The following is an 18,027-nucleotide window of genomic DNA, read 5'->3' on the forward strand; positions in this document are numbered from 1 at the left end:
GAGATTTGCAGTTGTGAAGGGACTTTGTTGGTCCATTCCAAAGTTCATGTCTTTTGTTAATTGTTCAAGTGGAAATCCTATTTCTATTAGGCTACCTCGTGTGGTGAAACTGCAAACATGGGCGATAGTTGCGCAATCGCTTGTGTATAAAGATTTGTCCTGTGAGAAATGCATTTGGGTGTTGCCATCAAGATGTTTTTTTGGTAATCCTCGGCAGCTGCAAGTCAGGCGGAATATGTGAAAGATGAGCCTTGGCTATTGGTGTACTTGGCAGTCAGTGCCAACAATGTCCAGAACGGCAATGCATTCATTTCTACAAAACTACACACTGCTCTAATTTGTTCCTATTAACCCCTCTTTTATATACTTAAGAGCTCTGAATGTTATCCCCAGATCATCAAATCTAATGTGATGTTCTGCATATGGGGATTTTATAGGAATAAGCGACAAATGGCACGTTTCACAGTTCATAATAAGATGCATTTTGTAATTGTTTTAGACGACAAGCGTGCCAGATAGGTGCTGCCTAGTGACAGAGATGTTGATCGGCTGTGAACCCAGATCCCCATGCCTGTCTTTCTGCTCTGACTGGGCACCTCAGCAGCATGCGTCAAGTAATGACCAGGCATGAGGCTAGCAGGGAGAAAAGTGTCAGAGGCAGGCAATACAGGAGGAATTTATGAGCGGCATTCTCCAAGACACAGTATGGACGGGCTGTTGACACAGAAGCCTTGACGTCTACAAGGAAGAGAATTGAAACCCACCACCGAGAGAGGAGTTTTTCTCTCTCACTCTCTCTCCTCTCTGAGACTGACTGCCGAATTGGAATCAGCGCTCGGGGCATCCAATTACAGTTTGGATTGACTGCTTCTTCTTGCCTCCGCACACTGTGGGGAAATCCACTATGATCTGCAGTTTTAGCAGTCTGAGAGAGCTACTTTTTTTTTTTATAGCTCTGCGTTTTAATTACATGTATTTTTTTTTATTAATTTCAAGCATCACTGACTCTGTTTTGCAAGAGGACAGAAATTTGCAGAAGACATAACCTGACTATGAACAGTGTTGAAAAACAACGACGACGGGTGTGACATCTTACCTCCCTCGAGGACCCATGCTTTGTCAGTTTTTGTGACAAATTGACCACCCCTTCCCCCTCGTACCACCACAACCCCCCCGCCACCCCCCCCCCAGCTGGACTGCAGGCCGATAGCGGTCGCCCCTCTTCACCGTGGCGATGGGGAGCTCCGCCTCGTCTCTCACGGCGGAGACCGAGTCGGACCATGGCTTCCGCAGCACCCCCTACCCGTCCTCCCCTCCCATGGGCTGGCTCAGGAACAGTCACAGCAGTCCCGTGTGGGGCACCACGTTCATCACGCGCCAGCAGCAGCACCCGGCGCTGCCTCACCGAGAGCGCAGGTAAGAACCAACCCGCCGGGGCCCGGGACGTATCCTGCAGGAGTGGAGTGACCGTTCGATGCCAGAACCATGTTTGCATACGCAGCAGTCAGTGGCAGGGACGTGCTGGGCATTGGGAAACGTGGGACAACTCCCGAACGGCCGGTCCAGGCCGGCCATTTGGGAGCTGGGCGGCCAACAAAGTAAATCGTCACTGCCGGGCAGAAACCTCGTATCTCCAAGTTTCAAATTTGTAAATTTTTTCGCAAAGCAAAGCCCTGCTTCATCATTCAAGGCTGTCGCACAAAAGTAGTGAAAACAGCAGATCTACAAGCACACAACGCCTCGCAACGCGAGGCGTTGTGTGCTTGTAGATCGGCTGTTTTCACTAGTTTAAATCATTTTTAAAATGGTTTTGGGCATACAATGTTTCCACCCGACAATGACAAAATATAACTCATGTAATTGGCCCACTGGCTTGTCACTTGTCATGATCTGAAATGGCAAATCTTTGAGTAGCAGCAGCAGTGCTATAGAGAGAGATCTCTCTCTATATAGCGCGCAATGAGGGCCTCTACAACTCTTTTTCCCGGGCTGAATCCGAGGCCCAGCAAGCATGTCCCTGGTCAGTTTGTTTACAGGTGCACTGACATCTCGGACCGAAGCCAACTCGCTCTGGGATGTGTTCCCATGCAACATTCTTACGTGTGATTGATTGGTGATGGGTTATCGCAGACTATGACCATTCATTCATCGGTGTGACCCATAGCTTTTAGGGCCTTCAATGCATGTCCAAATTCCATCAACTGATGCAAAGATGGCTCGTAAACCCATCCTATTCTTGACACAGTCCCCTCCTCGAATGCTTGAACCGGATCCCCTTTTTAAGTGGGATTGCATTTTTGGGCCAGGCCGAGGACAGAGTACTGTATTTGAAGTACATTCTGTTGGCCAGTAACCAACGCTTAACCCATTTAGAACGGGTACACATTTTGTGTATCATTATTTTATGCTTTAACTATTGAAAAATAGCAGATATACAAGCTCGTGCCGCGCTGCGAGCTTGTAGATCTGCTATTTTTGAAAAATTGTGAAAATTAGAATTTTGACCCGATTCTCTAAGTGTCTTTTGAATCCTTCTAAGGTTTTTTTGAAAAACCCTATGTTTCTATGTCAGCAATCTGGCCAGCCATCGTCAAAGAAAAGGTCCTTTTCACTTAACTGGAGCTCGGTTAGTCTGTTCTTGAGAGACTACTATGTCAGTGGTTCTCAAACCTTTTCATGTGAAGGACCCCCAAAATGATATTTATTTGGCCACGGACCCCCATTCAACATATTTAGTTCCAGGGACCCCCCAGAAGCAAAATTTGAGTTACAAACGTTCGCTTTGAAAATACATATATTCAAAGATTTGCACACGTTTTCACGACTTTTTTTCCAAAAATAGCAGATCTACAAGCTCGCAGCGCGGCACTCGGTGCCGCGCTGTGAGCTTGTATATCTGCTATTTTTCACTGGTTAAAGCGTTCAATAATTCTAGGGCCTAAATGGGTTTAAACTAATAGATCTCCCAGTTGAGTGCACCCGAGGCACCGGGAGGGTTTGGGCCTGGCATGGCCAGTGGTTGAGCAGCAGAGGGAGAAATGAGATGTGCGTGGGCTTGTATTACACGGTGGGGGGATACCGTTATGCTTGCAGCCACGGTGGACAAATGACAAGACATCTTTATTTTAACCCATTTAGGCCTAAAATTATTGAATGCTTTAACCAGTGGAAAAGAGCAGATATACAAGCTCACAGCGTGGCACCGAGTGCCGCGCTGCGAGCTTGTAGATCTGCTATTTTTGAAAAAAGTCGTGAACATGTGTGCAAATCTTTGAATGTATGTATTTTCAAAGCGAACGTTTGTAACTCAAATTTTGCTTCTGGGGGGGTCCCTGGAACTAAATATTTTGAGATGGAGGGTCCGTGGCCAAATAAATATCATTTTGGGGGTCCTTCACATGAAAAAGTTTGAGAACCACTGACATAATAGTAGTCTCTCAAGAACAGACTAACTGAGCTCCAGTTATGTGAAATGGACCTTTTCTTTGACGTTGGCTGGCCAGATTGCTGACATAGAAACATAGGTTCTATAAGACACTTATAGAATCGGGTCAAAATTCTAATTTACACGTTTTTTTCAAAAATAGCAGGTCTACAAGCTCGCAGCGCGGCACTCGGTGCCGCGCTGTGAGCTTGTATATCTGCTATTTTTCAATAGTTAAATCATAAAATAATGATACACAAAATGTGTACCTGTTCTAAATGGGTTTTAAGGATGGTCTTGTTGTGATGGGTGTTGTCTTTGCCTCCGGTCACACAGCGGTGTGTGTGCTTTGTGCAGTAATCTGAGACCATTCACAGGAGTTGTTCACTTGTGATGTGACACTTACTACTGTCTGTCTCACAGACTGCAGCTTTAGCTCCACACTACACCACACCGCACCACATACAAATATCTACATTTTCCATTACACAAAAGTACCCCTATCGGCAAGAAACAAATTGACCCTTTTCACTGTGATTATAATACAATACAAATTTGTATTACAACTATCCTAAACTATAATACACTATAATGGATTATAACTGTGATTATAACACCCTATACAGTATTAATGTATTACTATGATAATTATAATACAATATAATAGATTATAATAGTGGTTATAACACAATAGAATTTATTATCATGTATTACAACCATATCCTGGGTACTTGTAGTGGATAACCTGGCTCAAGAGGGCGGTGTGGAGTGGAGTGGAGTGGAGTGGTGTGGTGTTGGGCCAGTGGAAAAGGGGCTTATACTGTGTTGTGTTGTGTAATATTTCCCCTTTCAGTTAATGAGATGGAAAAGATAACCGTGTAGGATAATTCAATAACCCTTCCGTAACTGACGAATCAAACTCCACTGTCTCGCCAAAGGGCATCTATCTAATCAGAGCCTGCATTCTAATGCGTTTCATCTTTTTAAATAGTATATACGGTATTTTAAATGCACCCAAAATATGGCTTAAGCCGGATTTGCAGTCTGAAATACCAAGTACCCTCTTGGCAGTGATGGGCAAGCTACTTGGAAAATATAGTGAGCTACACTACTAGTTACTCTTGATTAAATATAGCTCAACTACACTACAAGCTATCCCCAGAGAAATTTAGCAAGTTACACTACAAGCTACAGGACAAAAATAGCTAGCTACATCAACACTACTTTTTCTTTCTTTTTTCCACCAAACAAATGGGCATGCAGGCAAAAAATATGTCAAAAAGAATGTTTATAATAAAACAGACTGAAACTGGAAACCTTCTGTCTGGCTTTAAATTAAAATGTATACCCCTCACTATTGGGGACACTATTGTAATGACTGTTCTATTAATCTATTTATTCATCCCGACTGTGATGGCCCAGCTACTTAGAAAATGTAGTAAGCTACATTACTAGTTACTCTTGATTAAATATAGCTCAACTACACTACAAGCTATCCCCAGAGAAATGTAGCAAGTTTCTGTTACGCTACTTAGAAATGTAGTTAAGCTATGTAGCTAATGCCTCTTGGGTACCTCCCCCGCAGCCAAAAATGCAAAATTTCCACGCATAGCAGGCCCGAGTTGATTGCCTTGGACCGATAGATTGATCTCTGGGAACTCGGTGAACCCAACGTGAGCCAGCCCAGAGGGCGATTAGAGTATGTTTTGCCACCAGGGGCGTCGCACCAAATTCTGGGCCCTGGGTACAAGGATTCACTGCGGGGCCCCTGCGCTTTAACTATTGAAAAATAGCACATATACAAGCTCACAGCGCGGCACCGAGTGCCGCGCTGCGAGCTTGTAGATCTGCTATTTTTTGAAAAATCATGAAAATCTTGGAATATTTCAAATCCTTCTAAGGTTTTTTTTTTCTTTTTTTTTTTGAAAAACCTATGTTTCGATGTCAGTGGAGCTCAAACCTTTTCATGTGAAGGACCCCCAAAATGTTATGTATTTGGCCACGGACCCGCATCTCAAAATATTGAGTTCCAGGGACCTCCCCAGAAGCAAAATTTGAGTGACAAATGTTCGCTTAACCCATTTAGGCCTAACCTATAGTTAGGCCCAAATCAGAAATTAGCCTACAAAAACAAATATGTTGATACATACTGTACATGTACTGTAAGCCCCTCCCATACACTAAAATGTGTACCCGGCCTGAATGGGTTAAAAAATACATATATTCCAAGATTTGCACACATTTTCCACGACTTTTCAAAAATAGCAGATCTGCAAGCTCGCAGCGCGGCACTCGGTGCCGCGCTGTGAGCTTGTATATCTGCTATTTTTCAATAGCTAAAGTATAAAATAATTAAGGCCCCTCCACCACCTTGGGCCCTAGTAACACGGTCCCACTTTCCTACCCCTTGTGACGCCCCTGTTTGCCACTCTGCTTTATAGAGGAGCTCTCCCAAACAACCTCTGATTCCGTGCCATGTTGCACTTTGTTGGAGTGTACGGGCGCTGCGGGGCGCTGCGAGTTTGACCTGGAAGTGCCGTGTCTGCCAACAGATGGCTGCCAACGTGCAGATGGCTGTGTCCTTCATACAAACCGATGTGCTGCTGTTGTAGTTATGAACCGCCAAGGCTTATCATCATCGCTGCACCACCAGAATCGAATGTTCCATTGTTCTACTGGTAATGTTGTGTTGTGTACATCAATGGCATTGATGTCCAATGGGTAAAAACTGATTTCTAGGAGAGGTTTGTTATTCACAATAATTGAACGACCCAGTTTTCTCTGTATTGACGGTATTAAAAGCCAGTATTGGACTGTCTCCGAGCCAGAGCCACGTTATAGTGATCAATAATTGTCCCCCAGCTATAACTCATTGCCTTCTCAAATCATTGATTATTGACAGCATGGTGAAAGCAGTATTTACGATCTCAAAGAAGCTGAGCTCACGTGACCAGGCTTTCCGTCGGCGTTGATAATTGAAAGTGGTTTAATGAAGCAATAAGCCACAAGAGGCGAGTGGTTACCTGGTATTTTACACCGGCTGAGTGTCTCCAACCCTCTCAGCCGGTGTAAAATACCAGGAAACCACAAGCCTCGCGTGGCTTATTGCTTTTCTAAAACGGTTACAATATGGCAACACGAGAAATCATAGACATGTACCAATTAAAACTGTTCTATTTCACTAATAATTCACTATAAGGAATGCTTTGCAAGAAAGTAGCCCCCAGGTACAGGAAAGTAGTTCCCAGCCTTTTGCCAACAACACAGGTGCAGATAATCGGCGCACTAGCTGTGGAACACTGTGGAAAGAAATAACACACCTGGTTTTGATAAACCGATTCAAGGTGTGGGTTATAGTCTCATATACCACAGCAATTAAGGGAAACCAGCCAATCAGAAACAAATAATGAAACTAGCCGTTTTAGAATTTGTGTTTGACCACTGTAAAAATATAACGTTCTCCATGGTCCCCTCGAAAACGTATTCGCTGTCGTTTCTGACAGCCTTCCTCGTGCTTCTTTGGGCCCTGCAGAACAAGAGCAGGCAATTTGCTATTGACCACTCCGGTGTATTGAAGCTATTGCTGAGTCACTCGGGGCGTCGTGGTCCGGTTGTTAGTTATTGATTTTCAGAGGGCCCGATCAAATTTCCCCACAATGGATGTCATTATTTATTCAGCATTGTTCTCCAGGAAGGCTTTTCATCTTTCTTGACTCCTGCCTGCCTCTGTCAATGTTTTCCTTGCAGTTGCTCCCCATTTAACCCATTTAGAACGGGTACACTTACACTATATTGTGTATCATTATTTTATGCTTTAACTATTGAAAAATAGCAGATATACAAGCTCACAGCGCGGCACCGAGTGCCGCGCTGCGAGCTTGTAGATCTGCTATTTTTGAAAAATCGTAAAAATGTGAATTTTGACCCGATTCTATAAGTGTCTTTTGAATCCTTCTAAGGTTTTTTTGAAAAACATATGTTTCTATGTCAGCAATCTGGCCAGCCATCGTCAAAGAAAAGGTCCTTTTCTCCTAACTGGAGCTCAGTTGGTCTGTTCTTGAGAGACTACTATGTCAGTGGTTCTCAAACCTTTTCATTTGAAGGACCCCCAAACTGATATTTATTTGGCCACGGACCCCCATCTCAAAATATTTCGTTCCAGGGACCACCCAGAAGCAAAATGTGAGTTACAAACGTTCACTTTGAAAATACATTCAAAGATTTGCACACATTTTCACGACTATTTCAAAAATAGCAGATCTACAAGCTCGCAGCGCGGCACCGCTTGTATATCTGCTATTTTTCACCGGTTAAAGCATTCAATAATTCTAGGCCTAAATGGGTTAACAGTCAAGGCCATCACGACGCCTTCTATTAGGCGAGGCGAGTTTATTTGTATGGCATATACGTAGTTTAAGCTTCACCATTGTTGTTTTAGAATTCACCGGGCGGCTACTGCAGAAGCGCCACTACCTTAATGTGTGCATCCACGTTCATTCAACAAATGCTGCTCCATGTAGGAGCAACATATATGGTGTGGCGTGCACTGGCGTCCCCCTTTTTAGCGTGCGTCTCCATCGCGGAGTAAACGGGTAATTTTGTCTGGAGAGACCTTCTTCCTGTGTTCATGGTGTGCATCCCCATAGCAACAAGCCTCTGCCTCCATCACCAATCAGACTCTAGGCTGTCAGCTGAGCGTGTACAGTGCACTGCACACACACACGCACGCACGCACACACACACACGCGCGCGCACACACAGTTAGACATACAAGCATTGCTTTGGGAGCAGTTCGATTTATATACATTACATAGACACACAAAGCCCCTCCAAGAAGCAATGTGCATGTTAAGAACATGTTCTCTTCTGCCCCTCTCTCTCTCTCTCTCTCTCTCCCTCCCTCTCTCTCTCTCTCTCTCTCTCTCTCTCTCTCTCTCTCTCTCTCTCTCTCTCTCTCTCTCTCTCTCTCTCTCTCACACACACACACACTCCTGCATGAGCTTAACGAGGTTAGGCAAGCCTTGCTGAGCTGTAACAGAGCATGAAATATAGAAACAACAGAGTGCTGTGTGCCCAGCTTAAACTCACCCACTCTTGTACAGAATGAAGCCTTCCGATATACCGTCTTGTAGAACACTACATTCTCTCTTTGCTTTACTACTATCTGCTTGGAGACTGGACTAATAGTCCAATCCCTTGCGCTAACTCCGCTAATCATCAGGTAAACAGCCCAGGCGGCCTCTACACCTACACTACATACAGTGAGAACTTGTACAAAATACACCAGAGTTGTCCTTGTGTAACACGGGGGTTCCCAAACTTTTTTTGGCTCAGGGCACCCCTATAAATATGTGTTTCATCCGAGGCACCCCTACATTATATTCATAATTCTCACTCCCAGCACCTTATATTTCTAACATATTTTAGCAATTATGTTGCAAGGAAAACGTTGAGATAATAGCCATTTTTGTTAGAACTGACTGAAAATATGTTTGTAGCCTACTTCAAGTTTAAAATGATACTAAAAATTTTTTTAAGTGTCCAAATAAATTCCAGATATTATTATCTCGTGGCACCCCTGGACTGCCGTCGTGGCACCCCAGGGTGCCCCGTCACCCACTTTGAAAACCCCTGGTGTAACATGATGCATAACACAATGACTATATGATAACTTTGCTCTGTCTTGCGTTGTGGCTGCTAGCGCAGTGTGGCGGTGAGATCAAGACCGTTACAGATTAAAGCCCGCTTGAGATTGTCACTTCTGAACTAGGTGCAGCCTCTTTCAACTCAAAGTCAGCCCCATTAGTTTATAGCATGGGTCTTCAACAGGGGGTCCGGGAACCCTAGGGGGTCCTCAGAGTAACTACAGGGGGTCCTCTAAATCTTTGAGTGATAGAAAGTATTTTTCTCCTTTTCTTTATATTTAACCACTTGAATCTTAGCGTCCATATTCTGAGAACTTTAGCAAAATAGCAGTTCTACAAGCTCACAACGCCTCGCAGCGCAAGTCGTTGTGAGCTTGTAGATCGGCTATTTTTGGCAAAGAGGTCTGGTGTAGAGGGTAAAAAGAGCAGACTATGTACAGAATGAAAGGTCAAATGTATTCAATATTGTTCAAGTGGTTAAATATCTGAAAACACAAATTGACATGAATACCAAAATACACTGATGATTGTGCTGTCAAACAACTGAAACTATATGGATATGGAATCTATGAACAGGTTGTGGGGGTCCCTGCTTCATCTCTCTCTCTCTCTCTCTCTCTCAACTAAGGGGTCCTCTGCCCTGAACACGTTGAAGACCCCTGGTTTAAAGGTGATACACCATGCATTTAAAAAGTATTTGTCATATTGTTTATGTCCCAAAAACGTTTTTCAAAAGGTTTGAGACTAAATTACCACTCCTGAATAGAGAGCCTCTCTCATTTTTCAATGGCGCCTCAGAGCATTTCAGCTGCAGTACCACCTTTGGCCTGAACTGCGCCACCCCCCCCAAAATCCTTTTGAATTTTTTTTTTTATTTTTTTATTTTTTTGAAAAAAAAAAACAGTTTTTTTTAATGATGACATCACAATCGGCAGCAAATCTGGATAGCCTGTTTTGAGAACCCGTGGGATACTTTTAACCTTCGCCTTCTCAAAACCAGAGAAGGACACAACGGTCAGAAATGGGACTTTGTGAGGATAGACGGTGCTAGTGGGACCCCAAAAAAAGGTTTTAAAATAGGAAAAGTGAAATTTCATGGTGTATCACCTTTAATAGCGTATTTGGCTGTGCAAGGCCTTGGGAGCGGTACCAGTCCACGTCTAGCTCTTCCCCCCTGAGTTTCTCCCAGTGTCTCCGGCTCTCCCAGCGTGATGGATGGTGGCGTTTACCGTGGCTCCGTTCCACTGGCTCTCCTCCCACTAATTGGATTAAAACCGGTCCGCTTGGACTCGGCTAGGGCCGCTCGCTGGCTGTGTTTATGTCTGAATTACTTCAGCGCGTCTTCCCTCTCTCACTGTTAGTCTCCGCCTGATGAGCAGGGTGGCGTCAGGACAGCCCGCCAAGCCAGCAGAATGGATTTCCGCACGCACTCTCTTCTCCTTCACACTGTGCTTTACTCTGGAACACAACAGTGTGCCGATGTGGCAAAGACTATTGATTCCCAGAGTCCCCCCCCCCCCCCCCCCCTTGCTCTTGTTGCCATGGAAATCCGTAGCATATGTTTAGTACCCTGGTTCCATCGCAAAGGCGCTGGATGGGGAGCGTATGTGCCAACCTTGGCACATCTTTCACAAAGGGAGCAGGGCCGTCACAATTATGACATAATCGTCTAATCGCAGTTATTTGACATGATTGCAATTATTTTGGGATAATCGTCATAATCGTTTACGTGTTGAAAAATGTTTATTTGTTCAAACATTTCCACAAAAAATAGTGGAAATAGCAGATGTACAAGCTCACACCGTGTCGCGATGCGACTCGTTGTGAGCTTGTAGATCGGCTATTTCCACTATCAATGTATGGTTATTTCCACTATCAGTGTTCTTTTTAAAGTGTAAAGTTGTCAAAATGTCCTTCATTTCTTTGTATATTTTGTTTGTGTCATATCTGCCATGTGCAACTTCAAAGCCTACAAGCCAAACAGAAATGTAATTGTCAACGACAAAAACACAATTACATCGTCAATCGCAATTATTTGAGTGACAATTAATCGTCATGTAAAATGTCATAATCGTGACAGCCCTAAAAGGGAGAAACCTAAACTGGCAAATTGCACCTACAGAAATATGCTCGTTATTCGAGTCAATATTTAGTGATACTGGCTGGGAGCCAGTGAGCTAGTAGGGACATTTTACGGCCCATGATTTTTAATGATCTGCTTGATAATTGTTGAATTTGTAAGGCGGTGACCAGGAAATAAACTGCCGTTCGGAAGCGAGTGCGGACGTCAGCAGAGCTGTGCTGCTCTAAAGCCCTGCAGGGTTTTGGCTTCTCTGGAACATCAGATTAGTTCGCAGAACCCCACCGTATTATGTTCCACTTCCGCTTCCTGACGATTTCCTGCTTTGCCCCGTCCCTCGTCCCCGCACCGCACCGCTGCCCCGCGCTGAAACCCAGTCGGGCAGTTTCCTCTGTTTAAAGATTAAAGCGTCTGAAGCTGTCTTCGCCACCGACAGAATGATTCAGCCGTCAAAAATGAGCGCAGCTCGTGAAATATTAACTCGGGGTACAGCCAGAGGTCAGGAGGAGCAATCTTTTCTCTCTCGCCACCGGCATTAGCGTTTGTCTCCGCCTTGCCAGCCGTGTGTTTATTATCCTGTGATCTAGTTTGATAATATTTCACGGCTTGTGATATCCAAATCACAAGGTAAAATACAAAAAAACAACAACATTGAAAACAAACTTTGATAAATCGCTAGGTTTTTCCTCATGAGAAAAGGATGAACACAGGCCCACATATTCCTTGCGCATTGCCTCACTCTTGACACATGACATTGTGCGCTCGAACAACATCCCCATTGTTTTTTGCAGCATCACATTTGGCTTGGAGCTGTTGGCCTAAGCCCTTGTTGTGCTCCGTTCTTTCAAGAGGCATATCTGTTGAAAAGATCTAAATAAAGCTCTTCGGTCTCTATAGCTGCAGCGATGTGTGTCAGTGGGTTTTCCTGGCCTAAGGACACTTGTTGAAAAGAAATACCCTTTTTGTCTGGTTCGCTCTCTTAGGAGCGGAGTCTGCACTACCGCCACCGGTGTGCTGCACCGTGTGCTGTCTAAGTCTGTTCTTCGTTTACATAACATGGCCGTATTCTGTACTCACATATTTTTAACACAAAAAAGTCCTGTTCGCGGGCACTCCGCCATAACACTCTGTGGTATATCTCGCTGCCTTGTGTCCTGTGACCAAAGCTTCGCTGTCACCAAAGCCCTCTGTATCATGTCACCATAGTCTCGTCGTGTCACATGCGAGGAACTCGCTCACCTCACTTCTCAGATACTGTAGCTGCTCATCACTCTGCACTGTCAGTAATGAATGAGTAATGAATGAATGGATTCTGAGGCGAACAAGGAAAGTTGGGGAAAGAATGTCTTCGATTAGGCATTAGACCAATGGTTCTCAACCTGTGGGTCGGGACCCCCAGGGGGGTCCCCAAATTATTTTGTGGGGTCCCCAGATGTTTAGCTAAATGTGCAACATTGTTTTCTCTCTCAACAGTAAACAAACCAAACATAAAGTTTAAGTGTATAGACGGTATCTGCACATTTATAAAGTGACAATTTAAGGAATTTTTAATACCGCTAAGATGGCAAATTAAGCATTGGTCAAATTGTCAAATATTTGAGGCAGAAATAGAACCGTGTTATACAAAATGTAACGCCTCAACTCTTAGTGCTTGTAGGGTGGAAGGTCCCCAGTTAAAATGATTATTTTGGGGGTCGCGGCCTGAAAAGGTTGAGAACCACTGACATAGACGAATGTTCGAGGTGGTACTGTATAGAAAAATAAAATAACAATCAGTTCAACACTGGTTTGCCTCTTCACCAAACATAGTAGCCAATCTTTGTGAGCGTGTGCATCTGCTATTCTCAGTGAATGTTATACTATTTTCGCTGAATGTATGCCTATTATGATAGGCCCAGAATTGGGACGCTAGGGTTCAATCGGACTTTATGGTTGCCCGAATGTGTAACCTGAAGGGAGTGACTCATACTCACAAAAGGAGTGCCTATGGCAGTCTCTGGTGCCCAGTGATTTGTGTAAAGCCTGTCTTGGGAGTGTGCTTTCCATGCATAGGCTACTGTGATCCTAAACTGATGAGTATAGTCAATTGAAAGCGGTCTCGACCACTTAAAGAGTTAATTAGTTGACTCTGTACTAGGTCCCCACCTGTTTTTGCTCTACATACAACGTCTTTGGCAAAAATATCCCACCTACAAGCTCACAATGGCACCAGAATAGAGGTGCTATGGTTCACACAATTTCACAGGGTTATTAACCAGACAAATTTACTCCCACTTTTCCTTACCACCACCAACACAAGTTATGACAAAAAGTCCTTTTCTGGGAGCATAACGGCTTGTTCGAATAATTAAACGTGTGGAGAAGATCCTAGGAAGAAAAAGAAATGTCCCTTTCGTCCCTAGAATGAAATGAAGAGCGATTGGGGCAGAGTTGTGTGGTGCCAGAACATATTACATGAAAGGTAGTGAGGAGAGACCTACTGCCCTCAGCCCTTAACCTGATCTATCTCCAGTCGTGTAAAGTAACTTAAGTACCTTGACTTAAGTACTGTTCTTGAGTAGAATTTTGAGGTATTTGTACTTTACTTGAACATTTCGAATTTCCAATACTTTTACTTCTACTCTGCTACATCTCGGATCCACACATTGTACTTTTACTCCACTACATTTATTTGAAAACTTGAGTTACTAGTTACTTTGTAGATTTTGATTATTATTACACGACATACATTAACCACTTAAGCCCTATTGGATACTTTTCGGCCATTTGAAAATACATGATCTACAAGCTTGTATAACTGCTATTTTCAAATGATTTTAATACATTTTATACACTTAAAAACGTTAAAAACATTCTGCATAACCTTTGATACTTTAATTACATTTTGATACCAATACTTAACTTTTTCTCAATTACATTTTGAATTCCAGATTTTTACTTGTAACAGAGCATTTCTACATTACAGCATTGATACTTTTACTTATAAATCATTTGACTTTTTTCCGCCACTGCTCTCAGCCCTACAAACCTGACTTATCTCTGTTGACAGAGAGGCCGCCGGGAAACGAATGATGCCCGCTGTAGGACTAGGAGATGACATTTTAAAGTGAAAGGTTGCCTTGACCTTCTGAGAAAAGCAAGGAAACGTTCCACAAGGAAACCGTTAACACTACAGAACTTGGATTTTCACAACTAAAACCGTGGCCATTTGCTGTGGGGTAGTTGAAAGTGCTGGGCAAAGCATGATGTGCTCTCTTTTTCATGAATATAATCAAACTAAGAAGATGCGCCTAGAATTATTGAATGCTACTGTATAACTAATGAAAAATACCAGATATACAAGCTCACAGTGCAGCAGCTTGTAGATCTGCTATTTTTGAAAAGTCGTGAAAATATGTGCAAATCTTTGAGTATGTATGTATTCTTGAAGCATACGTTTGACCACTGATCTCATCTCTGTGTAGTTTTTGGTGTTCAGAAACATTTGTATTTTTATGTATTCTAAGTCGTCATACGCGGAAGGTCACCTGACTCGTCGATGACATAACAGGAACAAAAACAGCATTTTCTTTTTTTGGGGGGGCAGAATTTCTTCTTTCAAATGTTTTTTTTTTAACATTTCTTTTTTACTTCCTACATGATCGAGATCGCAAAATTGCATGTTTGAACCCCAGACGAACCCAATCTTTCAAACGTGGCAGCCATGTTTGTTTACATTTGAAGAAAACATGATGGCTGCTATCTCATGAATGCCTGAACGGATTTCCAAGTGGATTCTTTTGTTTGAAAGCTGTGAACGGCGTGCACACACGCGTGGCGCATGATCTGTGCATGGCAGGCACGGAACAGTGCATGCTAGAACCGTAGAGTTTTAGGCTATACGAGTGACAACGCACCATAGCCTATCTAATCATAATGGCTATTTGCATAACAAGTTTACCAGTGAGTGGTGGGCTTGCGCATCCCCCATAGATTCACAGGTCTTTTCATATGGATAGGCTACTTCAACACCTACTGTAGGTTTCCAGCGGTGACTGTATGTGCATTGTGCGTGCGTCCTCAATACATGGCTCCATTACTATGGTAGGTACTGTTTGAGATTCCTTCAAAGCAAACTCTTAGTTTCTCTACTGCAGCGCCGTATTTTCTATTTGCTCAATGCGCACATGTAGGTGCACGCACACATCTCAAGGCGCGCGTGCACGTGACGTCAATAAATGACCGTCCGCCCTGAAAAGAAAACGCCAAAGCACCACTGGTTCAGCCTGAAAGTGTCCATTTTTAAAGGGCGGCAAATGAGTTAACCACTGGTCTACTGTAGACAATATTGTTTGATCTTGGGGAGAGTGTAGACTCTACACTCAAGACCCAAGACCAAACAATATTGGTTAGACGTAGCTGTGACAATAAACATGGAGGATTGGCATCGCGACTAAATTGGGTAAAAAAAGGGTACTCTGCTTCAACGAACCGGCTGGCCAGTGATCGTCACACGTGTGAGAACTGTGACAAAGGCACCACTGATTCTTCAAGTATCCTCCCTTTTTTCCCCTGGGAGTCCCAGCTTGGGCACCTTGATAACCTGAGTGACGCCCTGACAGATGGCAGGTTGTGCCCATCCACTCCCTGTGGCTGCAACCTTACTCCCTGGGCGCCTCCTCTAGCCCATTCAGAACGGGTACACTGTATTGTGTATTATTATTGTACGCTTTAACTGTTGAAAAATAGCGCTGCGAGCTTGTAGATCTGCTATTTTTGAAAAATCGTGAAAATTAGAATGTTGACCCGATTCTATAAGTGTCTTTTGAATCCTTCTAAGGTTTTTTGAAAAAACCTATGTTTCTATGTCAGCAATCTGGCTAGCCATCGTCAAAGAAAAGGTCCTTTTCACTTAACTGGAGCTCAGTTAGTCTGTTCTTGAGAGACTACTATGTCAGTGGTGCTCAAACCTTTCCATGTGAAGGACCCCCAAAATGATATTTATTTGGCCACGGACCCCCATCTCAAAATATCTAGTTCCAGGGACCACCCAGAAGCAAAATTTGAGTTACAAACGTTCGCTTTGAAAATACATATGGTATATACAAGATTTGCATGCATTTTCGCGACTTTTTCAAAAATAGCAGATCTACAAGCTCACAGCGCGGCACTCGGTGCCGCGCTGTGAGCTTGTATATCTGCTATTTTTCAATAGTTAAAGCATTCAATAATCCTAGGCCTGAATGGGCTAGAGACACTAAGCTGAGCGGAGATAACACAGGCTAATTGCCTGCAGTTAGTTTCAGTCCTACCCTGGCAGTGATTGTGGACCTCTGTCTGTCCGCGGCCAGTCTGGCCCCAGCGGGTACCAGGACCGAAGCCAGCGCCACTGCCACGGCAGATCAAGAATGGCCCGAAGCTGCGAGTCACGCCTAGCCCCATTAAGACCTCAGGCTGATTCTACAAAGGCCTTCGAAATCAGTAGTTCTCACACTTTAATCGAGACTTTTCGAAATTGATCAACAATAGCAGATTTACAAGCTTAGTAAGTGATGTCTGCTGTTTTTCAATAGCCAACGCAAAAATCTAAAATGACACAAAATGCTTTTCCGGTTATAATGGCTGTATACTTGCGCTATGGTTTATTTTTTTTTATTTTTTTATGACTCAATCTTTATTAGTTTTTTTTACCACCAGGAGCTATGGTTGATTTTGATTATCAACTTATGTGATTATCTGACTCCAGCGATACTGCTTTTGATTTCTCACCCATTATAGCTGACAATGCATATGTTTTAGGGCTGTCACGATTATGACATTTTACAAGACGATTATTTGTCACTCAAACAATTGCGATTAACGATTTAATTGTGTTTTTGTCCTTGACAATTACATTTCTGCTTTTAAGTTGCACATGGTAGATATGTCACATAATTACTGACATATTTGACAACTTTATACTTAAAAAAGAACATGATTGTGGAAATAGCCGATCTACAAGCTCACAACGCGACGATCTGCTATTTCCACTATTTTTGACCTTTTATTTGAAATGGAAACGATTATGACGATTATGAAAAATAATCACGATTATGTCCAAAAATCACGATTAGACGATTATGTAAAAATTGTGACAGCCCTACTTTTGCATTGTTATTATGAGTTAATTGGACTCAGTCACTTGTTGTGTTACAATCCATTGCTAGTCACTGCAGTCCTGAAGGTTGTTTAACAAAAGAAACTGAAGCCTCTTTGCGGTCAGAGCCTGTTGTAGCAATCTGAGGGTGACGCCTATGGCCTATGGATGGGATCATGCATTATTAACAAGGAGCTGCCGCCCACTGAACCAGAGCAAGGTCCTGGAACTGCTCACCAATGATAAGCCAGGTAGCTCCGCAGCCAGCCCGGCCATATACAGTATACTGATGGGGAAAGACTTAGCAATACAGACAGACTTTTGCCTTGCAGCAGGGTAGCTTGCAGTTAATTAGCCTGGTTGTTAGGGTTTGTTTTGTGACAGCCTACAGTATACAGAGCCATACAAAAAGAATTATATGTACTGTGTGTGTGTATATATATATATGTATATATATATATATATATATATATATATATATATATATATATATATGTATCGATATTACTCGATATTAGTAAAAACAATTCCATTATATCATCATCATTTTTTATGTTTTTTCTGCTTTAGGTCCACTGCCTGCGTGACCCAGATAATGAATAGCATATCCATCCATGCACACAACACATACATGGAATAAAGAAATTAAATGCCTTCTTTACATTTTCCTACAATTTTATTGAAATAGCCACACCTGGTTACCGATGTACTGCTTTTTTGCATGTGCTACCTGCATGCATATTGTGTCTGTTAACTATTTTGA

General features: G+C 43.1%; 1 protein-coding gene across 1 annotated transcript in view; it reads left to right on the plus strand.

Annotated features, from left to right (window-relative positions):
• Nucleotides 1-1,234: 1,234 nt before the first annotated feature.
• capn15 (calpain 15) overlaps nt 1,235-18,027 on the plus strand; it is a gene marked incomplete at its 5' end in the record, with an annotated part of 105,558 nt that continues 88,765 nt past the window's right edge. Inside the window, one exon of the mRNA XM_080747871.1 lies at nt 1,235-1,416. Within this exon, the coding sequence (XP_080603997.1) occupies nt 1,235-1,416 (182 nt within the window). The remainder of the gene's footprint in view (nt 1,417-18,027) is intronic.

This window comes from Nannobrachium achirus (genome assembly GCF_963921795.1).
Source record: "Nannobrachium achirus genome assembly, chromosome: 18".
NCBI classification, from domain to species: domain Eukaryota; kingdom Metazoa; phylum Chordata; class Actinopteri; order Myctophiformes; family Myctophidae; genus Nannobrachium; species Nannobrachium achirus.